We start from the raw sequence: 26054 nt of genomic DNA, 5'->3' as shown, positions 1-26054 counted from the left end.
AAAAAAGGAAAGAAAAATTTGATTTTTTAAGAGATCCATAAGTTTAAAACTTTATTTTTACTAGATTTTAACAAGATTTACAAAATATTTTGATGAAGTTTTTCAAGTGGACACGAATTATCGAGCGCGGAGTACAAGTTTCGTAATGAGAAAGTAATCGTCAAAGCCGTAGGTGCTTTGAGAACCTTCTTTAAAATCAAATCGAAAAAAATGCAGTTACAATCACAGTTTTCGATTTAAGTTATAGTATTTACAATATTTCAAAAAATTTACTTAAAGTGTACGCATTAAGCGTACGAAAACGACCGCGAAGCAGCGAGAGCGTACACGCGCGCCCTAGGCGGGCTCAATTTCGGCGCGAAGAGCCGCGCGCGCAGCGCGCAACGAGAATGTGCTCGCGTGGCGGGCAAATTTTTCCAATCGTCTGGGACGTCTCTCATCTCAAAACATAAATTTATCAATTCGCACAGTCTATGTGGTATGTACTCGCCACCGTGTTTACGCATATCAGCGTTAATACAGTCTACCCCGGCAGCCTTACCGTTTTTCAAGTTCCTAATTATATCCCTAACCTCAGTGACTGTGACACAGTCTTTTTCAATCGAGTTATCTAACACATCGTGTTCAACATCGCAGTTGTGGTGTTATATAGCTTTATCTCTGAATTGTCCCCTAAAATAGTTTCTGAAAGCCTCTAATATTTCATCTGAATCGTATAGCATTTCCCCACTACTATTTCTCATGTTGACAAATTCTGTACTTTTGTTTCCCTTCATTTTTTATAAAGCAATTTCTTACTTCCTTCAAAGTCGTTTTTTATTTTCTTGTCTTCTTCTGTTCTAATGTTATCTTTACGTTCCTTAATTAATCGTTTGAGTATCCTGTTTTTGTGACTGTAATCTTTTACCTTGAGACCATTCACTCCCCTAGCATTCCAAACACCCAGTAGTCTCCATTCGTCGCCTGAAACTTGACCTTCACATTTACCGTGTACAATTGACTTTTTACCAACTATATTTTTCTTTTAACTTTAACAAATAATAAAATCAATAATATGAGCATAATAAATCATAGAAATATAAAGTACGAACTGCTTTCAAAATGTATCTCAAAATTAAATTTTATTCATATTAAGCTACATATTTTCATGACCTACTTTTTGTGACGCCATCTGTTGGATTAGTTTGACCGATAATTCCCCTCCGGATCGTAAGAAAACAGAAAAGTGGGGGCGATGCATGGGACTGCTCCAGAACGAGGGATTTTTCGGCCCCCACCTTTTTCCCACCTGGGACAAGCATATGCAAACGTATAATATCTTTGACGTAGCGTGTGAACTAGTTGAACTCTTAAATCAAAAATGGAATGTTCAACGAAATAGTTTGATTTGTAACGAAAGAAATTAATTTTCAAGAGAAAAAGATTGGTTTTTAATCAAAAATGGAACAGTTAAATTTTCAGTTCAAAAAATTAATTTCGATTGAAAAAAAAACGAATCTACAACAAAATAGTGAAATTTTCAACAAAGAAATGAATTTACGAACAAAAAGACTAATATTCTTTCAAAAAACACTAATTTTTAGTTGATAAGAAAATATAAATCATTTTCGACCAAAAATGACATAGTTATCATTTATTATGATTATCATTTAAAAATGACATATTATCATTTTCAAAAGTTAATTGCGAACAACAGCAAGTCAGTTTTTCAAGAAATAAATTTAATTTTCATTAAAGAAACGAATTTATAACAAAAATGACAAATTAAAAAAAATGGAATAGTTTAATATTCAATGAAAATTAATTTTTAATAAAACAAAAGTAAGTATTTTGAACAAAATTGGTTAAAATAGTTAAATTTTCTAAATTTAGAAATGAGTTTTAATCTAAAATGAATAAATATTTAACAAAAAATGGAATAGTTAAATTTTCGGATAAAAAATTTAATTTTCAACGAAGTAGTTCAATTTCTAACCAAAAAATGAACTTACAAACATCAAGAATAATGTTCTTCCAAAAAAGATGAATTTTCAACAAAATATATGAATTTTCAACTAAAAAATCTGCCCGCTCTGTGGGCACATTGTCATCACTTGCTAGGTGCGCGGCTCGCTTCTTTCGCAACATTGATCGCGCGTCTGATGAGTATCAATGCTTCGCGCTCGGATATTTATTCTTTGCATTTGGAATACTTGAATAAAACTTTCTTAAAAAGATCTCTTTTAGATCTCAGTATTTGTGTGCGTCTTCATATTCTCAATTTCTACTTAATTAATTATAGTTACAGATTAAGTTTCTCAAAGCTCTGTAGGCTTTGAGGTACCCATTCTCATCATGACACTCACGCTGCCCGCTCGATTTTCGACAGACATTTCTAAACAGGTTTTGTTCAATCTTTTTTTCGTCACTTTGGTCGTATTTCCACAAATTTTCCAAAAAAATTTACGAATATGAAGAATAGGGTCAGTTTGGGCTGTGCCAGGTTTCTGGTTCGCAATCCAGCCCGAAAACCTGAAATTTGGAAAAAATTCGGCTTTGCGACCTAGGTTGCGAACTCGAAACATGCCGCTGTCCGACACCAACCCGGCCTGAAGTTATTTTGCACAACACTATTATTAACAATAGCAATGTATTATTTTTTAGAAATTTTACCATTTTAAATTGAAAAAGTTCGGTCAAAAAATTAAAAAATAATATTACTGAACCTTGCTCAAATTTGATATTTAATTTCTTGATATTTTTTTTTTAATTTGAAGCATTTAAAATATAATGCTTCAAAATTGCTTTTGAAGATGAACAATTTTTTATTGAAAATGGTGAAAATTGAATGAATTCAGATTTTAATTTAAAAAATTGTAGCTTCAAAATAAAACATTACAATTTCGGTGTGTTTCAAATTCATATTTGTAACTAAAGAATTTTGAATCAAAGGCCTTGAAAAATGAATCAATTTTAAGCCGAACCTTCCAAATTAGTCAATTTTAAAATTAATTTCGTACGATTCAAAATGGAAGCTACTTAAATAGAAGTATTTTTATTTGCCATATTAAATTTATAGCTTTCAACCCTTTTAGGGACAGTGCTACATATACGCACCACTTGATTTCTTGTAGTTTTTGTAATTTTAAGTACAGTTTACAGTTCTCAGCATATTTACCTTCATTCTCACACTCTTAGGTATCCATGCGTCGTAATTATTTTTAAAAAGCGTGTAAAATTGCTTATTAATACATAGTTATAAACAATTGAAATCCAAAAGACACGTTTTTTTCGAATAAATTCTTTTAATTCGAATAAATTTCTTTGAAAAAATATAAATGTGACGCATGTCTAATTAATTGCTTCTTGTGATACAGTATAGTTTTTGAGGGCCGCTTAGTACGATTCTAATGCCAAAATAGCCAAATTCATGATGGCGGATACAAAAATTGCGAAAACCCGAAAACCTATAAGTAACCTATAAAAACTTATAAAGTAACCAGTGATGACAAGAATTAGTCTGACAGAAAAATTTGCCCCTGAAAGGGTTAAAACAGTTCGAGGTCTTCTGGACAAAAATTGAAAACATAACAAATTTATTTTTCAAGTAACAAAGTATAATGCAGTTTTTCCCAAGTTTAGCATTTAAAAAATAAACGATTATAATAAATTCAATTTATATTCAAATGAATTTCATGAAAAAAATATTGTTCAACAATTTTTGGTTTAGAGTCACTTAGGGCAAAGAAAATCTAATTATTCGTAATTTTTAAATATCTTAAAATTAAAGTTTTAAACTCAACGCATGTCAAAATGAACATTTTTATTTTTAGGAACTTAGAATTGTGGAATTTCAACTAAGAATCTTAACAATGACGTTTGCCTAAAATAATTAAAATAATTTAGGATCATTAATTATAACTCATCTCTGCTGCTGATTCCGTAAATTAATAAAGCATGATTATAAATAAAATAAGTAAATATAACGGAGCTGATGGTATAAAAAAGACAAACGTGTCGTTTTAGTGTTAGGTTTATTTCGACATTTTAAGATGTATGGACAATTATTACATAATAATTTTATATAATGAGATTTCTCTTGGTGGTAGTACTTTTTATGTCCCACTCGCGTTCTCATCTCTCCTGAAATCTTATACAACACTCTTTCACAAAAATGAAATACGTGCGCTCTTGATTATTAGTCATCAATTGAACGTTTTTATTTATTTTTTTCTTTACCGTTATCAATATTATAATTATTACATTACCATTAATCATTATATATTACGATATAACGCTATAATTAATTTTCTCATGTTTACTTGTTCGTGAATTTTGACATAATGATAGAAAGTACATTATAATGCAGTGTGTAGCAAATATTGTTCGGTAGGACTTCTTTCCTTCTTCACAAACACTTTGGTCGCCTTTCTTATTTCCTTTATATTCTTCACTTCACTTCAATTATTTTTCATATCTTTCCCTTTTTTATTGTTGTTTATTATCTTTGGAGGCGGTATCTCGAAATGGAATAATATAACACACTTAAGACTTTAAAGTTTTCGATGAAAATCGAGATTTAAACCATTTCTTGAGCCACCGTGATTTTTTTTCCTCCAAAAAACAACACCGACTCGTTATTTCTATTTTTAAGCGCATTTTTAAAAGCTGCCCACCAGCAGGTCTTATCGCTTTTTCTTCTATTTTCGCTAGCACGCTCGAGGAAGCGAGGCTGCCCTCCGATAAACGATTTTCCTAAATTGTAAAAGTCAGCTCGACTATAACAAGTCGAAGATTCGTCACGAAGATTCTTTGGACTTCAATATTCCTCGGCAAAAATCCAAACTTGTCTTAAATTTATTTAAAAATTAAGAAAAAAATCTGATCACCAAAGACTTTATCAGATTTAAAGAATTTCAATTTTGAAGCCTCAAGTAATTAAAAAAATCTGGAGATGTTTCGAATTCAAGACTTGAAATATTCAATTGAATCTTGAAATTTTGGAAACTTCGATGAAAAATGCGCCTTATATTTTGAAACATAGTTTCAAAGACACGCATTTTAAAATAGATGGAAATCTCCGAATTTTACGAGCCTTCAGTTCTCAGGCTCCAAATTTAAAAATTCTTAATTTGTAAGATCAACAAGTTCAAGGTGTTTGAAGAAAAAAGATTCACAATTGAAAGTCCTTGATTTTAAGGGTTCTTAATTTTTAAAGTATTCAAATTTGGAACACCCTGGATTAAAAACCTTTCAAAAAAATATGCCGTTTAAAATTTGGGAGTGTAAAATTCAGGAGAAGTTTGAATTTGGAATCACTCGAAACAGTCACTCGTAGAAATGGATGTGAAAAGTCATCTCGGTAATCGTGAATACAAACTAATGGATCTCGATTCTGGCGTAGATGCGTTGTTCATTTTTTTTATCGAAAATGCATTTAAGCAGCGTTGTCTCGTTGCCACCACGTTTAACTTAAAAGATAAGCGCGAACGGTCCCTGCAACGGTAGGGTTGTAGATGTAATTGTAATTGCAATGGTAATTGTAAAAACGTGCGTTTCATAAATGCGTAACGCTCCCTTTTTTTTCCTCGACTATGTGACTAGAGACACGATATAGGTACTTAGGTACGACTTAGGTGTAGCGATTTTTTTACTTATACCTTAACTTTTTCACCCTTTAGTGATAATTCTACGAGTGATTCTTTGCATTAAGTTATAATTTTACAACAATATGGCAACCGGAATAAGAATATCGGATCCTAGATAAAAACGATTCATTTCTATCCTCAAAATCCTGTTTTCAAAGGCTCTTCAAAAATTGCAAGAAAGGGTCACTCGGAAAAAGGAATGAATCGTTTTTCGAAAATCCTTGGTAATATAATACTAACGGTAGTAATACAATAAAATTAGTACAATTAACAGACTTAAATACGTCGCTCTCAGGACTTGAAAATTACTTCTTGGAGGCTGGGCCCATAACTTGTCAAGGACGACAATTTTCCCGTTATCTGAATTTTGAAATTCTAACTATTTCAAACACAAACGTTCAGTATTGGTAACTTAAATTTCGACTTGAACTTAGAGATATTGAATTTTCCAATCAAAAATTTTCTCATTTTAACGTTTACCATCTGAAATTGTTTCTTTAAATTTGCAATAGAATCGTATAAGTTTGAAAGATTAAATTCAAAAGTATTCAATTACGAGAAACTTAAATATGAAAACAAACAATTTTGTATATTTTATTATAAAAAAAAGTATGGACCAAAATTGCACATTTTCAAATTCTGAACGTTCCTATTAAAGGATAAAATTTTTGACTCAAAAATCTTCCATGTTAAAATTTTTAAACTTACAAATTTATATTTTAAAGTTCAATGCTCTACAATTCGAGCACTTGGAAATTGAAAAATTGAATTTCTCTCAAGTTCAAGGGCTTCCTAATTCAACTGATCAATTTGAAACTCTGACTTTTCGAAATATTTCAATGCTTTGTAATTCAAAATCTTTGAAGTTTGGCTATTTTTAGAAACAAACTCTCGATTTCAAAGATTTGAAGTCGTTCAATTTCATATTATTAATTCATATATCAAGTGAAATTGAAAGTGATTGAATAAGTTTTTCCAGTTTTTTCACTGTTATTTTCGGTTTCCCCAATTGATTGACTCTAATAACCATGTCTAACCTGATGTTTCTTCAGCTCAAACCACAGAAATATGTTTTCATTTTGCTTCTGTGTAAAAACATTTTTTTTCGTTTCAAAAATTTGTAATTTTTTGTGCTTTGGAAAAGTTCGAAAAAAATTGTTTTCAATGAAAGCAAAAAAATAACATGTTTCTTCAATTTAAGCTGCAGAAATTTCAGGTTCACCTTTTTCACCTTTTCCCAAAAAGTGTTTAAAAACCACGCTTCTTACACATTAAAAAAAATATGTGTGTGTGTGTATATGTATATAAATAAATAAATATGCATATAAAGTAGGCAAATCATTTTTTTTCTGAATTTCTATTTTTTTATTACTTTGCACAAGCAAAGACTGTACCTACCCACCAATTTCCGTAATTTTTGAACAAATAAGAATTTTTTTAGGAACTTTCAAATGAAAAAAGAGAACAGAAGGTTTTTTTTTTTTTATTTTCAACTTTTTTGGGACGTCAAATACGACTTTTTCCCCTCGGCTCAAATGATTCGATCCTTTCATTACTATGCCCAATAAAATAATTTGCAAGTCTGATTTTCGAGAGAACTCGCAATTGGAAATTTTAAAAACTACAAATAAGATTCACGACGGTGACACCGATATCGAAAGCAAGGAAATCGACGTACAAACGTGACTATAAAAAGTCACACCTCACAGATCACAAAAGGGACGTAAGTCAAACAAACTTGTGCTAGGGATTCGACTAGATGAATCATTTGTATTTGTATTAAAATTTAAAAATTAAGAACTAAAGGCGACGTATTTACGCGAAGGGGTTAGTGCCGAGTGCAAAAATTGGGTCCGAGGGCATGCGAATATATTCGCAGTAGAAAATGTGCCATCTCTAGAGGAGCGCAGGACTTACGACTCTTTTGTTTTAATAGTACGTACAAAATCACACTTTAGCATGGTTATTCCTCAAATTCGCCTTAACTGTCTTTCCCTAAATTCACTGGATTATTTCGCCAAGTATACACAGAAACATTACTTAGCTTCTTAATTTAATTTAAATTTAATGTTAATTATATTTATAAGTAATAACGCAGTAAACCGTAGACTTAGAAATGTACTCTCGCTTCAAACAGTCACTCGATTTCATTCACTCGGTCACATTCTCACTTTTCTCTTCTATCCGAGTTTAAAACAAGTTATATTTTCAGCGTTCTGATATCTTTCAACAGATTCGCGAGGAGTATTTCGAAATTGCTTTCTTCATTTCGAATTATTTCGAATTCAAATTGAGAATTGAAAATTTCCAACTGACAAACAAAGAAATCAAGAAAGCAAATTCAAATTCTCATTCATCGAGTTGCCACTATCTAGATAAATTTATACATTTTACCCAGTCTGGTTGAAACTTGAAAGCGGGCAAATGAGTGAGTCGAGTTCTAATTATAAATTCCTACTTTGCCGACATTGCAGTTAGAAATAAATAATTATAACCTTTCTTACTCTTTTGCAAAAGCGCTTCTCACGTCGACTAGAATTGAAGGGCGTCGACATCAGAGTCGATTCTGGGATCAAAAATTAAAATTGATTATATTTCAATTTCAATTTCCGATTCCACGAGGGATCGAGTGTCGCGCATACGCACTTAACTAATAATTACTTGATGCGCACTGGCATGCAATATTTGGTTTATTTCTTTGCATTTTTGTAACGCTTTATATATAAATATTTACTTATTTTGTCCGCTAAACAACTCGCGGCATTTGACACCCTTTTTTTGTAATTAATCCTGCCATTCGGGATTTTTATTTCTTGGTTACTGAAGGCTCGCGAATCAGTTTAATTTCGAAAGTTTGGCATTGATTTTCCAAAATCAAAAGTAACGATACCTCCATGTTAATAGAAGAATTATTTTTAATTCACTGGAATTCCTTTGTATTCTCCGAATTCCATGAATGATATTAATTCTCTACACTGGTCAAATTACCGGAAATCCCCGAATTTTCTGACTACTCTGAAGTTAAAAATTAAGAAATTAAATTCAGAATCAATTAAAATTTAAATTCTTCTTCAACGTTCAAAATATTTTTTACGTTATTTTCAAGTCCTGGAACTTAAAAATAATTGAAGGAATTCAGGACACGCAGAATATTTCAAGGAATTTAAAAGAATTTGAGAGTCTACAAAGAATTCAAAGAACTCAAAGAAATTCAAGGAGGTTCTTTTAACATAGAGGTATTGATGAAGTCGACGGCTAATGAAATAAAAATCGATAAACCCCATAATTTATGTTATCTTTTCGAGTGTTACATTATACACGACTATTGTGAGGTCCCATATGAGCTTTACATTCTCCTATCTCTTTTTTTCCTCCCTCATTCATACACTCATTCACTCAAGTCTCGTTTTTCGTACCTGTCACCAAGTCTTCTTCCCTCTTTTATGCTTCGAATGCGACGGTATTTACGAGACATTCTTAAATGAGAAAAATAAGATAGAAAAATAGGATCTCAGGGGAATGTCCGACGATCGGAAATCGCTTGTGAGTCTGCGTGTGGGTGCGTTTACTTTTGTCTTGTGTGCGTGAATAACGAAAATTTCGTGGAAATGGGAAAAACTTTTATATTTGGAGATCGACTTTGCAGAGGAGCAAATGTCGAGAACTTCAAATTCGAAAGTTTGAATTGAAGATAGAAGTCACCGAAAAAAATGAAAATCCCTTTCCCCGCGCCACAACTTTTTAATTGTTCATACTGCTTAAAATTGTGCCATTTTTCTTTTGTGCTCGTATAAGTAAAAGTGCGTATCCATTAGGTACGTCATGAAATTGCAGAGTTTCGACTTTGCGCTGCCGATGGCGAACCCTATCGAAATTCCCACTCTTTGTCTCGGAATGGACCGAATATTTTCTAAGCCTCTCACGAAGGTTGGTCTGCGAACTGTCTTTTAAAAAAATGCAAATGTCGGTCCACCGTAAAGGCGTGCAATAGAATGAGCTCGGCCTAACGTTCGTGAGGGGAACACTTATTTTTCTTCATCTTTCATACTGAATTACTGATCCATCTCCCTTTAGCTTCTTCTTTCGCTTCATTATGATCTCTTCTTTTCGAAGAATTTATTGTGATCTTGTGATGCAAAGGCAGTATTCTGATTATCATTCCGAGTTTCAAAGGATCTTAGATTTGTGATGAGTTTTTTTTAAGCGTTTAGAAGTATCACCTCGTGTCAGAGGCTCCTGTCCTCCGGCATGATTCCGTTGCTGGTACATTCTTGACATCCTCGAGCGGTGAAATGTGATGTATCCTAAATCAGAGTCGAACTAAAAGAGGCTTCCGACCCGGAGAAACTTTGAAACTTCGTCCGTGCCCGGCAGCATCTTCTTTATCTTCCTCGTCTTCTTTATCTTCTTTGACTTCTTCTTTGTCTTCTTTTTGTTCGCGCTTGATATAGTGTGTAGAATTAACCTAATAGAGACCGCAGCCACGCAAATTGTTCGCGATAATCACGTCTGTGACTGCGTCGAACACGAATTGAATGTTATTTGTGTCGGTGGCGCAGGTCATGTGGCAGTAAATCTCCTTTGTAGTCGACTTGTTCTTTGCCTCGAATTGCGCCTGGATGTAAGCGGCCGCCTCACCGTACTCTTGTGCGCCTGAAAATGTCAAAAACTATATTTCGCAATTTATTTTGGCAGTATTTTTAAGCTCAAGTATTGAAAAGAATGAAGAGGATGACTGCACAGTGGTGCAGTTTCAAGTTGCCTTTTTTTATAAATTCACAAAATTAAATTTCTGAGGTTCTTCTAGACCTTCGATCTTTCTATTTAATTTGGTGCGCAGCAATATACAAATAAATATAGTAGCAAAATTAGCAATTATAAAAATATTATTTCTTATCTCAAATAAAATTGCTGAATTAAACTCGCTGTTAATTAGAATTAATGCAAATATACGTAAGAAACATAAATAATTAATAGAATATACCAGTTAATCTTTCTAAAAAAGTGGTTTAATGAAATATATCGAAAATCTCGCAATCAATGGTGTTGAAAACCTGACTGGCTTTCCATTACTTGACGTTGTTTTATATCTTAAATTTGAAGCTTTAAAAATTGAATTTACCAATAATCCCCTTTAATAAAAAAAACCATTGGAAACCTTATGTCGATTGAGAAACATTTGCGCTTTTAAATACTATTGCACGGATAAATTTAAACTTTCAAATTATCTGATAAATGATTAAAAATATTACACATATTTTATACTAGAGTTTTTTCGCTGGAAATTAGTATCTTCAAACAAGAATTTTATTACAAAATGAAACAGTTTTAAGAACTTAAAATTTCTAAAAATTATAGGCTGTGTTAATTTCTCACTATGAATTAGCATTTTTAAACAAATATGTACTTATAATTTGAACACGATCTAGAATCTTTTAACAAGTTTTGATTATCTTAGTATTCTTTGTCGAAAATTGGTATTTTTAATTTAAAAAATTAGATTTGAAAGAATTTGTACAATTTTGGAACAATTTAAAGTTGTTTTATCGTTTTTCATATAAAGTCAGTTATTTTAAACAAAACTAATTTAAGTTTAAAGAGCATTTACACTTTGTAACAATTAATGTTAAGATATTTCAGTGCTTTTCGTCCGTAATTATTGGTAGTTAAAAAAAAATATATTTCAAAGTATATTACCATATTTACGATTTTTATGAACTTTAGGTGATATTCGTGTATTGCAGCTGAAATTGATATTTTCAAACGAAAATCATTATAACTTGAAGAAGATTAAAATCTTTAAACAGTTTTCGATTATGTTGGTGTTTTTCGCCGAAAAAATGTAATACAATAGAAAATTGAATTTTCAGCAGTTAAAAATTTAAAAAAAAAATGTAAATGGAAGACAATTTTTTATTAAATTTTTAACTGTTTTAGTATTATTTATAAAAAATTATAATCTTCAAATTTAACTTTCAGTCTTCTTTAATTTTTGACAGTTTAAAATTTAACTTGTGAAAATGTAACTCTCGAAAAATAATAAAAATGAAAAATCGATTGTGAATAATTGAAAACTCGAAAAAAATCACATTTTTATAAAAAAAAAAAAAAAAAAAACAAGTTTAAAAAATGTAATATTCCTTTGACATACTTCAGACCAAAGAAAAGAATCTGGATGTTGTTGAAGATCTTATATTGTTTGTCAACGTTTCGAGCATAAATGTTCTCCTCATCAGGACAGTCAATTGTTGAAAAGTTTGATTTAAATCAAACGTTTATAAAAATCTCATCTCGCTCTCTTTTTCTCGTGAGTCTAATTATAGAGATCACTTCTGTTAAATTGTTGACAATTAAAATCCATCAACTTAGCAGATTTCATGATAATGAATATAAAAAATAATAAGTTAAATAAATAGACAAATTAAGTAAAAAGGAGAGGAAATTTGGTATTTGCTTCGTTTTTCACATACAATACGAGAAACAGAGAGTTTCTTTGGTCTGAAATATGTCAAATGGACACCATCTTTTTATTTTATATATTATTACATTACTCAGACAAATAACATCGCTCAACTAACATCTTATTACAAAACAAACATAAGAATTCAGTAAATAAACATTTCACTCCATAAAAATATGTAAAAAAGTCGATTTTTTGGAAAATGGTTAGGCACTGACAAATAATATTTTCGCAAATAAATAATAATTTAATGCACTTTTATTATGGTATTTACGACATTTACACAAAAATCCTAACTCTGATTTATCTCCTTGTTTAACAAAAAAACTTTAGGTTCAAAAGAATATTTACTACTTCTAACAATTTTTTGTTACATTAACTTAGGGGTTTTCCTATAAAATTGCTATTGTTAATAAAAAATAATTATCTTTTGCCATCTGAATTTGAATTTAAAAAAAACAAACTTGCAGTTTTAAATAAATTTAGGTTAAATTAGTGTTTTTCGTCAGATATCCGTATTTTTGAATAAAAATATTATATAATAATTCTGAAGTTAAGGTATCAATTTTCTTCAATTATCAAAAGTATTGTCCTTGCTGTTCTTTTATATTATTTTAGATAATATGTAGATTGTAGTTACTACGAAATACAGAAATCCTGTATTAACATTAATTTTATAGTTTAATTTAAAAATTGAGTAAGGCAAAAAATAAATAATTATCGCGCTCACAGTGCGCATGTTTTTTCCAGCCATTATCAACAATTTATTTAAACAAAATCTTCAATATATTAGTTTTTTGTACAAAAAAAAATTATTTGGTGTTAAAATCTATGTAATTTATTATTCAAATGGTATTAGTAACGAAAAATTATCATAATTTGAACGTCTATAAATAACTTGCTTAAAACTCGCTTGCTCATTAAATTATAACTATACAACAAATAAGGTTGAGATAAAAATGGCCTAAACCATGGACTTTAAGTAGTTTGTCCAACATTAACTTTTCTAATATATGAATTGGTCTGTCAATGAAACCTAATAGGTTAAATAATTGTTTATAACTTTATAAGTTCTTTATAGATTTTCACATTATGACATTGTTCATTGTAGCAATAGTCTTTCAGATAAAAAAATATTATTCTTGATATTGCTAATTTTGTCACTATATTTATTTATATATTGTCGAAAACACAAAATAACAATAAAAAATCGAAGAGTTTGAGGACCTTAAGAATTGAATATTCAGAATTTGTGAAAAAAACTTGAAAATCCCTCAAAATAAAGCCTATAAAATGGTAACAGAAAATTCCTGGTTTTGACCACTATGGGCCGTTTTAATCAAGAAAAAAATTCTCAGTCATTTACCGTTTTTTAAGGTTCACAAACATTTTTTACGGTCATTATAATTTAAAAATTCGTATTCGTAGGCCTAAAAGTTTTTTTTCATTTCAAGTTATCAAAACTGAACTATACATTACAGAACTGAATACAGAACTCTTTTACATTTTAAACTTTTTTAAAATTTAAATTGTTCGTGGGTTTTTGCGACCCTCAGTAAAATTATTAATTTTTCATTTTGTGGATTTAAAAATTAATAACTTAAAATTTAATATTAAACAAAATTTTATTCCGAAACTTTTCATTCAAACGCTTAATAATTTACACGAACAAAATAGAAGATAATTTTCATTTGAATTATTTAAAATTAAAACGCTGCTAAACTGGAGATTTTGTAACTTTTATAAATAGAATAGTTCAAAGAATTATGTAAATATTCAAAGTGATGAGCTTTTCATCAATACTAAATTAAAAACATTGAAAATTGAACTTCGAACTACAGTTCAATTTAAAAAATAATTTATTTTTTTATATTGACAGTTTATAAAATAAAAGTACTTTTCATCCGAAATTCTCGATTTCAAACGATTTGAAAAGTACGTATTGTCGAGTGAATAATTTCATAATTAAAAAAGTTAACAATTGAACTCAAAATTTAAAAAAAGTTAAAATAGAAATTTTTTATTGCATTATAACATGTGCCTTGAAATTTGTGAAAATTTAAGTGATTGGATAGATTCCTTTACAAATTTTTTAAATTCCCGGTCAAAGAATACATTCTCTTCAATTTCCACTGAAGAAATATTTTTCGATATTTTTCCAACTGTTGTAGTTTGGTTAAGGATGATCTTCAAATTATAGATCTGCGTGTTTGAAATAATATTGAAATTAGAATTCAATTTTTAAAAGTGTCTGTCTTTCTTCCAATCCATATGAATACTCTGTAAATTTGAACTGCAGCAAAGTGAATATTTACGTTCAAGAGTTAGAATTTGGATTTGGAAATTATAACGAATTTACAATCGTTCAATTTTGAAATCTGAGTTTAAATAACAGATTGAAGAAAGTATTACGAATTTAAAAACTATCTTATTAAAATGTGAGTTTTTAAATGTCTAAAAGTAAAAGGACTGAGTTTCAAGGCAAACTCTTCTTTTAAAGTAAATTTTCCCAAAATATGAGCAAGAGCTAAAGCTTCTTGCAATATTTTCCCTGAATTTTCATTTAGAAGATTAATTTTTATGCAAAAATTTGTGAGAATAAATCTTCTTTTTTTAAATTTTATTTTTGAAAAAAAAACTGTTGTGCTATAAGAAACATGAATAATCAAAACATTCATTACTTTGTTTAATAAATCTACACACCAAATGCATTACTCTCGTTTTTCACTGGAATCAACTTATCGTCGTTTATGACAGAAAAAAATTAGTCATGACCTATTGACTCTAATTTAGAATATCACTTAATTAACAACAAAGAACACTTTATTTTGAGTTCTATCACTCAAAAGAAAATATTAATTTAAAATTATATAACATAATCAAAAATAAATTAAATTTTTCAATGTTAACTGTCGTGTTTAGAAGTTATAAATTTAAATTAAATTAAAATACTCACCAGCGTATTCGGGGAAGCAAATAGTGAGAGGAGATTTGCGAATTTTCTCTTCGAAGAGATCCTTTTTGTTCAGGAAGAGGATGATCGACGTATCCGTGAACCATTTGTTGTTGCAGATGGAGTCGAACAGCTTCAGACTTTCTTGCATTCGATTCTGCGTCCAAAAATAAGGAAACTTGTTAAGAACATTTAATCACAGATGAAACACCTTTTATATTTTTAACCCCAGAACGTATCGCTCTCTTTCAATATTAAATAAAGGTATAAATATATATCGAAACACCAAATTCAACATTATTCATAAACAATAAAGGAAGTGTCTACACCCTACATGTATCGAAAAAATCTGGCTGTTTGTACCGAAATTCCGGTGCAAAACCCCCTTTTTCAGCTTTATTTGTACTGAAAAAATTAGGCTTTTTCTACCGAAATTTTTGTATCCGTAGCCACGGCCAACAACAAAACCTATTTTCTCTTTCCAAAAATAAATTTCTGATCGCCTATAAACCTATTTTTTAAAGAATAAATAAATTAAATAATGTGCTCTCTACTGAATGAGAAAAATAACCGATACGTTCCAGGGTCAAAGATCAGCCGAAGCAGCTCTTCATCATTTAATAATTTATTAGGGTCAGGAAATTGAAAAAAAGAAGTTTCACTGAGAGTTAGAATAATCTTTTTGTCGAAATCTGATTTTTTTAATGTATTATTCTGTTCTAATTTTATTTCAACCAAACCTTTATGAGCACACTTATTTGACTACTTTTCTATCTAAAAAAAGTGGTCTAATGAAATATCTAAAAAATATCGCAATTATTGTTGTTGAAAACCTGACTAGTTTTTATTACTTGAAGTTATGAAAAAACTTCGTGATATAAATATTTTTAATTTAGCGCCTGAGAAACAAACATTAGAATTTGTAAGGAAGAACGTCATTTCATCGACTTCTTCTAAAATATTTTTAAAGAAGTTTTAAAAAGTTAAGTTTTAAAAGAATAACATTTTTTGTAAAATTGGAGAAAAAGCTAGCGCCTTTTGATAAAGGTTTCAAAGAAGGTTTCAATTTTTGAACAATTAAATGGTACGTTAAAGTTTTTCCTGTAAAATCTGTTATTTCAAAAAAATCATTACATTTCAAAGACGATTTAAATTTGGAACAATTGATTCTTAGGTCATTTAAATGTTTTTCGCCGGTAATTATTGGTATTAAAAAAATTTAATTTCAAAGAATAGTTGCAATTTTTAATAGCTATAGGTTATTTTGGTTTGCTTACTCTGAAACCGATATTTTGTTCGTTAGAAATTAAAAATTTTATTTTTAAGTTACGTTGGCGTTTTACATCGAAAATTGGTATTTTTAACAGAAATAATTATAATTTGACCAAAATTTAGAATCTTTTAACAATTTTAGATTATATGTTAGTGTTTTTCGTCCGAAAAAATTTAAATTTCAACAATTGAAAATATGAAAATTTTGGAAATGGAAGAAAATTGTGAATTTTATTTTGAACTTTTGCAACTCAACTTTGAATTTCTTTTAACTTTTAACATTTTAGGATTTAATTTTTATAAATTGAACTCTTGAAAAATGGTGAAAATCGATCATTCTAATTTGAAATATTCAAAATTCAAGAAAAAAGTCAATTTTGTATCAAAAAGAAGTGTTAAAAATGTAATATATGCATAATTTTACATGCGAAATTTATAAATAAACATTTCAATCCATAGAACATCCTAGCAGATGTTAAGTTATGTTTGTACTTTTCGTCTAAAATTGTTATTATTAAACAAAAATACAACGCTCTGATTGTCTATTTATTGCACAAAAATATTATACATTCATTCTGAAGTTCAGATATCAATTCACATCAATTATCAAAACTGTTTTCGTTGCATAATTTTTCTATTATTGTAGATAAATAGATACACTGAAATAACGAAAATTTGGTTTTAATTTTTATTTCATATTTTTATTAAAAAATTGCGTGCAAAAAATATGTAATCGCGCGTATAGCGTGCGTGCATTTTTCTTAATAGTTTACAATATTTTTTTGGCGAGAGTTTGCTCAATTTATTGAAGCAAATGAAAGTGTGGGAGAGATTTTTCATTTTTAATGATAAGCTTAATGAGCAAATTTGTTAAATGGTGACACGAATTACCAAAGATTTTAGTGTCAATTGACTTTTTGACATTGGATGAGAACATATACATATAGGTGCTATAAAATGTGCATTGGGATCAAAATGAAACCATCCCACGTCCAGTGACCCAAACAATTGATCCTTTCTTACGTGAAAGCTCGAGTCATTCTTGATTCCTTCCAGGCAATCTAGACTAGACTCTTCGTCTACAATTTAAATTTCTTACCGTAATTCATTCATAAAAAGTTCATAAAGTGAGCGCTGAATAAAATTATTTCATATTGGGTCTTATTTCTTCAGGGTGGTTTTAATCCAGGAGAAAAATGTCCTGTCATTTCCCGCATTGCAAACATTTTGGACAGCCATTGAAATTAAAAAAACCGAACTCTTAAAACTGAAAACTTTTTCATTTGTAGTAATTAAAACTGAACTGAAAATTAAAGCACATTGATAAAAATGTTAATAACACAACATGTTTCTCTTCCAAGTCAGTACAAAAATAAGAATAAAAAGTTTCACTTTTCACCTAAATGTTAAAATTCCCAAAGGGTCGTCCCACTGAATAAAAATGTTAAAAAGAAAAAACTCCATGCAAAACCTAAAAAGAATAAATAGCCTCTTCTAATTTAGAGAATAAGTAACGAAAATATTGTTCCTTCCTATTTTATAAAAATCTTTAAAATTACAAAATAGCCCTCTTCCAACTTAGAGAAAAATTGAAAATAAAAATTTCTTCTCTTCCAAGTCAATAGAAATGTTAAGAGGAAAAAATGATCCTTCTTCCAATTTATAAAACATTGAAAACCAAAATTTTCTTCTTTCGAACTCGATAAAAACCTTAAAAATATCAAATGCCAATTCAACGAAAATGAAAACTAATGTTTCCACGTTTCAAACTCAATAAAAATGTTAAAAATTTAAAAAATTGTTCAAAACTTCTTTCTTTTAACCCTTAAAGTGCATTGGGGTGGTCAGTGACCCGAAAAAAAAACCAAACACTCGAACGACGTGCAAAATCTAACAAAATCGTGTAAATTTCGCCATCTACCACTAATTGAGATCACTATTTTCAAGTTAAGTAGGTAGAGAGAGCGCGACAAGTGTCAGTGTGCAAGCAGCAACTGCTCAAACTAGACGTCTCAAAAAGGCTGGGCCTATAACACCCACAGTGCACATTGTGACCAAAAAAGTGATTTTCGATCAAACGTTTTTATTGAAAAATTATTAATACAAAACTAGCCTCAGACGAGAATCCGTTACTTCGGCAAATAATGATCTTCTTTGGAAGCAGCCATATTTCAGTAATTTTTTTATGAAAACATAGTATCTTGAGAATATAAATATAAATTTTTAAATCTAAATATTAAAAGTTACGTTATTTATGAATTTTTTAGTAAAAAATTCCATTTTTTCATGTTTTTTAACCGTTTCTTTAACAAATAAAAAATTAATGAATCATTATATAATCAGGATGTTTGATTTATATTTGCTGATCTTGAATAAAATGTAAAATATTTCTAAATAGTAAAAAACGGTTCTTTTTTTATTAAAAACTTACGAATTAATTGTATTGAAACAGTTAACAATGAAATATTTTATACAGAATATAAATTTGATGTAAAATAAATTATAAAGTTTAAATCGGACGTGTAATTCGTTCAACCACTAATGCTTTCGAATTGAAAAAGTTCAATTTTTAACGTTAAAATCTGTAAATTGCTTATTTTGTACAGATTCAAAATCGTCTTATAAAATCAATTATTGTTCAATTTCTGAGACTCGAACTACAGTTCTTCCGTGATTTGAGAAAACACCATTAACTTCAAAAAATCGAAAAATGAGTTTTTTATATCGCTGGAATCGCGAAGAAAAGATGCACCTGACTATTAAAATAATTTTTTTAGATTGTTAGTAACTTTTAGAATAATTATTGCTAAATTTTCGAAAAACGCCGTTACCTGCAAAATTTGGCGAGTCGTGATTTGGAAGAGAGCCGTACGCGCTTACACCGTTCTCCGGCATCATGGAACCTCGAAAAAAAACCGTCCGTGATTCGAGAAACGTTGTAACTGCATTCGTTTTTAGCTGCGAAATTCTTTTGTTGTGAACGGCGTTTCGCCAAATCACGACAGGCCTATTTCTAAGGTCCGTAATTCGAAGAGAGCCGTAACTGCCCGTTACGGCGTTTTCTGAATTTCAGCATCCCAATCAACACCGTTAACTGCATTTTAGATAATTAATTAACATTTTAAAAAAACTTTTGTTGCAAAAATGAAAAGTTTATATGCAAATTAGTCAAGAACAACAACAAAAAACTGCAGGAAATGAATTAGAACCCGTGATACACGCGAGTAAAGATTGAATCAGTTTTCGTCGATTTTCTCGGCTTCGTTCATTTTGCAGTTAACGGTGTCTTCTCAAATCACGGCAGAGTTCAGTTTTAAATGTAATTTATTAATTTATGTTTATATTTAATTTGACTTTCCAAACGCTATTAATGTACAATTGTTTAAGTCTTTAAAACTGCATTGAACATTTGTGAAGTAAAACATTCTAACTAAAGTGATTGGATAGATTTTTCTTATAAAAATGTGTGAAATTCCCGGTAAAAAAAAATATTTTTCCCAGTTTTCCCTGGTCTCAAAAAATTTCCGATAATCTCCTGGGTTTTCCGTTTCCCGATCCAGTGCCACCTTGTTCCTTTTTAAATCAAAAGTCTGTGATTGATAAATTTTCAAATTGACGTTGTAAGAATTGACAATTCAATCATTTTAAATTGCAAGTGCTTATGATATATAATTTTCAAAGAGGCGTTTAAATTGGGAACATTTAAATTTGAAAATCTATAGTTCATTTAAGGAATCTAAATTCAATTTTACCAATTCGTTGTATTGAGACAATTCGAGTGCTCAGAATTCAAATATTGAAAATTTTACGTCTTTGAAATTAAATTAATATAATAACCGTACAAAGACCTAAATATTTAATTGTTTTGAATTCTACAATATAAAATTTTTATGGGTTTCAAGATCAAAAGTGTTGCTATTTTAAAAATAAGCGATTCCAAAATTTACCTTTTTTAAATTAAAAGATTCAAAAACTCAATCATTACAAATATAAATGTGCAAAAATAGACATTATGAAACTTCAAATAGTTAGAATCGAATAACGATTTAATTGAAATGATGACGATTTACACCATTTCAATTTGAATGGTTTCAATGTTGTTCCAATCAAAATAAGAAACCTTCACAATTAAACAACTTGAAAATTAAATGACGATACTTAAATAGTTTTAAATTATAAGATTATAAAACAGTTTTAAGTTTCACATCTTTAGAAATACAAATTTAAAACATTTAAAATTAAAATAATCGGAACTTGAAGCATTCTGAGTTATATGACTTCAAATATGAACTTCTTTTTAAATAAATAATAATTATTTCTCAATGAAATATTTGTATTAGAAATAAAGAAATGAACCATTATAAATCTGGATCCAGCTCATACAATTCTTAGATATAACACTGCATAATAATAAGGGATAAATTCAAAAAATAAAATGATTGTAGAATAATTTTAGATTGGAAAATATTTTTGAAAATTTGTATATCGAGGTTTGATATATAAAATTACTTGGACAATGAATCTTTAGAGAAAAGAGAGTTGTAGGTTCCGGAAAGGGAACTTTAGATGGTATCATGAAACAGGTGGCAGCGATTAACAGTGTCAACGAGAGTAGTTTACATATGCTACATATCCATTGTACGACTCAAGAATAAATGGACGTCGTAAATTCAAGGCGTACTAGGCCTGGCAAACCTCCACTGTCTACTCTAATTTCTTCATTTTCATGCTTGGTTTACATTCACAATGAAACTAGACAAGCTCATCACAAAATTCCTCAAAGTAAATTAAATGTCAGATCAATCTGAAAAAATGGCCTTACTCACTTAGCCTTACTTACTTAGGAATTTCACATTTTTAACCAGGGTGTCTACTCAAATCCTCGAAAAAAATTCTCCTGACAATTCGAGGCTTTTTTATTCCCGGTATAATTTTTCATAGTACGAAACCATTAGCGCCATTGATTAATTAAATAAGTGAATAATAAAAAAAAACATCATTATTCATTTCTTGAATTTTTCTCCAATGTCCATGAATTTGAATAAGAGTTCATAGTTTTCAAGTAAAAATATTGCAATTTCAATACGATAAATTAATTTTAAACAAAGAGTTTAACATTTACCCAAGTAGTTTTATATTCAACCGAAAAGATAAATTTTTAACTAAAATGATGAATTTTTAACCAGAATGCGTGCATCTTCAACCAAAGATAAATTTTCAATTAGAGAGAAGCATTTTCAACTAAAATGATGGAAAATTTAATTGGAATAGTTACATTATCAATTGAAAAAACAATAATTTTCAACAACAAAAATTTCCAAAAAATGGTTACATTTTCCAACAAAGCGATCAATTTTCAACTGAACATATGAATCTTTTACTGAAATAGTTGAATTTTAAACCAAAAAGATTATTTTTTAACTGAGAAGATTAATTTCTACTGAAAATTATAATTTTTCAACCAACTATTAAATAGTTAAATACCAATGAAAAAAGGTAATTATCAGCCAAAGAAAAAAACGAACTTTCAACAAAGTAGCTCATTTTTTAACCAACGAGATGTCTTTTCAATTGAAATGATAAATCTTAACGAAAAAAAAATTAATTTAAACAAAAGAGTTTAACGTTCAACCAAATACAGTGTAACTCTTTTATAGCACCGATTTTTGGGCTGACGGTCAGTGGGAACTAACTCACTATAGCCTCTTCAGCTTTTGTTTTTTACGCCTGAATTTTTATATTTCAACCAAAAAGTATTTCAATTTTTAATCAAAAACAGTGTAATTAAACGAAAAAATACGATTTTTCAACATGAGATAAATTTTCAAGTAGGAAAGTTTTTTTTTAGTCAAGAGATAGACAAAATTGCAAACAAACTTTAAAGTTTTTAACAAAATTCATTAATTTTTAATCGTACTTGAATTTTCAACTAAAAACTATACATTTTCAACCAAAAATGGAGTAGTTAAATTTTCAGTTTAAAAAATTAACTACGGACTAAAATAGAAACTAATTTACAACAAAACAGTTAAATACAGTAATATTGAGTTGGTTTTACAAATGGATACTAATTGTTATTCAATTTTATAGTGACATTGACAAAAATTAGGCACACGCTCGAAAAAATTCCCTGCCACTTTCGGGTGTTTTTAGGTATATAAATATCCCCTGACAAGTCCAAGTTTTCCAGGTACGATAGAAAGTCTGTTAATGTTAAAACTTTAGACATTTTATCCTTTTGAAATGTTATCGAAAGTCGAATAATTTTTTAATTTTAGCTTCTCAAAATGTAACAGCTTTTTCGGATATTAAAGCGCATGAAATATTATCGTCCTTAATTTAAAATGATTGAAACCTTTAATAATACCGACAATAATTTTGCAGAAACCCCCATTAGAAAGATTTAAAAAAATTGAAATATGTATGAAACAAAATAATTTAATGCCTATTTAAATGGATATTAAGAATTGTTGACATTTACCAAAAATAATTACAATAAACTTTCAATACATTATTTTCACGTCAAAATAAAAAACTGTGAACTGTATAATAAAGCATTCTTTCCTAATTCTTAATTATTATTACACCATTAAGCCATTTCCCTTTCGGGGTAGGCGTGACTCACTCGGCAGGGGAAAGGAGTAGTGTGTGGAAGGGATAGAGATTTTTCAGATTGATCCAGAATTCTCGTGCTATTTAAATAAATAACACGTTCGTTCCGCAACACTGCTCCGACCCAGGTTGCTGATCAATCTCTCTAGCAATCTCTCCAAGCGACTTAATTAATTTCAATATTTACCACATTCGATACCTCTCAAATTTAGCATGTTTAAAATATGTTAAATTATACTGCAATTGAATGAGGAAAAACTCTAGAGGCGATGAATTTTTTAATACAATTTGAAATTATAATGCAATGCCTGTTTCGTTTACATTTGTAAATTTTAATTTAATTTAAACTAGCAACATAGACAGCTTATCATAGAAAATAAAATCGAAGAACAATCAGGAAATAAAAATCTTATAGTTTTCAATTTACAATTTTTCAAAAATACCGAATAACCGCGGTAAATATCCCCTATGGTCTCATCTCATGACCGTGAGATGGGTGGTCACAGAGAGCGATGAAATCACAACGATAGGCCGGCGAAACACTCATGTGACTTGCGGACACGAAACGATCCAAGAATGACAGCTTTCTGCATCCGTTTCGTAAGTGCCTTGGCATCTTTTTGGCGCGGGGGTATAGCTTTAAGGTTACGAACAAGTGATAGCTTCGCAACTCCGAGAGCACCGACCACAAGGAAAATTACTTTAACCTTTAACCTAATATTTTTGGTACAGTCGTTGCAGCTCTCTTTTAAAGTCTTGATACCTCTCCTCCTCATCCTTCTCCATATAAAAATGATCTTGCAGTCTGCCGGAGCCGAGAATTCGATTACGAATATAGTCCGTTTCTCGAAGTGTTGGAAAACGATGTCAGGCCTCGAGTGTGCAATGGAGACGGCTATCCAACTTTTTTTAGGCCAAATATTTAGTACAGAATTTCTTCAAATCGGTACAACCAAAATTAGAATTCGTACATCGCCGGAAGTACCGTATTTCCCAACAAAACTCTGGCGGCGTTTTAGAAAAGAAGCACTTAGATAGCGTTATATAGTGATGTTGAAATTTAGTCCAAGGGTCTCGGTCGTCTGCTCTGCGACTTCGTAAAGAAACGCTCCTTTGCCAATCATCTGTAGTTTCCTGCCTATTTTCTGGGAGAACCTCTGCCACTGGCAACGATGTCAGTTGTACTTAGAACAATTCTCTTATGAAGACACTGGAGATTCTCACAAGTCCGCGTACGCCTTCACGGCGTGAGATGTGTAATCACTGAACAGGCGAAGCGATATGCAACCTCGTATATATCTATGCATAAGTATGATCTTACGTGTGGCGACATCAAGGACCATAGCTCGTTCTTCGTCCATTGAACCCGAAACGAGCAGAGTAGAACATGGACAAGAAGCATGTTAGTCGCAAATACCTTGTTCAAAGCCAATAGTTTTGAAGACGAAATCTTCCGAAGAAGATGCTTATATCCGCTTTGAAAAGACTCCTTCACTGATGTTACGTCCTAAACGCGGTGTTGAGTACGCCCAGGTGTGTATAGGCCTCTCCAGTGTTAAAATGTCGAATAACACTTATATACACAATCTCAAGGTCCTTCGGAACGCCAATAATCTTTTCTTTTTCAGATGAATTCTTGCACACTTTTCCAATCCAAAGTCCAACCAATCTCTCATATATACTCGTTAACGATATTTAAAGACTGTGAAGTTTACATTAACCAGAAGCATAGATCTTTAGGTCCTCCATGTAACATACATTCAAAAATCCATTATTTTAATAAATCAAGCACTCCTGTTCTTATTTTCTTTCAAAACTGTTTTTCTTTCGTATTTTGCGCTTTCATTTCTAACACAAGATATAAAAAGTGACCAGTTTTTTCGCACGAATCAGACGCTGACCCTCTGATCGATCGCAGAGACTAATCCGGAAGAGAAATTCCGTTTTCCGCTTGCAGGCGGTAATTTGATTCGTTCCAAGTCACTCGGGAAAGAAAAATTGTGCAGGCTTTATGGTTAAGCAGCGATCGGCTAAAAAGGTCGTGGGCTTCAAAAATTGTTCTTCAACATTTATCGAGCAAAAATTAATAAAAAATTGTGTTTCTTGTAAATTTGAATTAAGTAAAAAAATTACAGAATTCAAAAAAACGGTATAATTACAGTTTTTTAAACAATGCTATATGCATAATGGAAAAATGGAAAGTGGAACTCACCGTGGTTTCGTCCTCGTGCAGAACCTGGTCGTATTCGGACATCGCAACACAGAAAATAATCGCTGTCACGTCCTCGAAGCAATGTATCCACTTTTTACGTTCACTCCTCTGACCACCAACGTCAAACAATCTGCACAAATAATAGTTTTTTTTTTCATAAAACTAGTTTTTAACCTTTAGAGGGCCGGCAATTTGGGAGGAAAATTGACCTCAGAAGATTGGCCCAAAAGTTATCTTATATCATTGATTGTTCATAGACAAAGTCTCGATAAGGGGACGAGCCAATATATTGGCTTTCCGGTCCTGTACGGAACAGCCAATGTTAAAAATTGCGAATTCGAAACAAATTGTTCTTTCAATAGTATATAAGCTTGTTGCATCATATAAACATTATATAGGGTGGTTATTCAAATTTAAGGAGTTGTTTTGGAGGTGTTAAAGTAAAATGGGAAAAAGATTTAAAATGGTGAGGGAGGATGAATTTATATTCAGTTACATCAAATAGTAACGTTCAAAACATTTTATAACAATATTTGTTTGTAATTATAAACTCATGCAAACGAAACAAGGCACCGTTTTGACAAATTTGGAATAGTAAATTTAAGGGGTATGGGGTAGTTAAAAAGGGGTTGGGAAGGGTCAATTTAACTTAAATTACATTGAAAACCGATAAAATGTTACAAAAATTAATATTTTAATCTAAAAATAAAAAATAAATAAGTTTACCTCGTGAGCCAAAATATTGATTTTTCGGCCCTCTACAGGTTAATGAATTTATTTGTCGTATTTTCCAATTCGGCTCTTTCAAATACTAAAATTTCCCTGACTTCATTAAAAAAAAAATTAGGGGGTGAGCCACCTCCCTACACATGACAAAAGTAACAGAAAGTAAGGCAAAATTAAAAGGAAATTTTTGAA

General features: G+C 30.2%; 1 protein-coding gene across 1 annotated transcript in view; it reads right to left on the bottom strand.

Annotated features, from left to right (window-relative positions):
* Positions 1 to 3996: 3996 nt before the first annotated feature.
* The window catches only part of LOC117172446 (guanine nucleotide-binding protein G(o) subunit alpha), a 93173-nt gene continuing 71115 nt past the window's right edge, over positions 3997 to 26054 (bottom strand). Inside the window, exons 7-9 of the mRNA XM_033360390.1 lie at positions 25137 to 25266; positions 15044 to 15197; positions 3997 to 10280 (exon numbers count right to left, since the gene is read on the bottom strand). Coding sequence (XP_033216281.1) covers positions 10093 to 10280; positions 15044 to 15197; positions 25137 to 25266 — 472 coding nt within the window. The 3' untranslated portion in view covers positions 3997 to 10092. The remainder of the gene's footprint in view (positions 10281 to 15043; positions 15198 to 25136; positions 25267 to 26054) is intronic.

Source organism: Belonocnema kinseyi, chromosome 5 (genome assembly GCF_010883055.1).
Source record: "Belonocnema kinseyi isolate 2016_QV_RU_SX_M_011 chromosome 5, B_treatae_v1, whole genome shotgun sequence".
Lineage (NCBI taxonomy): Eukaryota > Metazoa > Arthropoda > Insecta > Hymenoptera > Cynipidae > Belonocnema > Belonocnema kinseyi.
The sequence above is the reverse complement of the archived record's forward strand: the minus strand, read 5'-3'. Positions and strand labels throughout refer to the sequence as shown.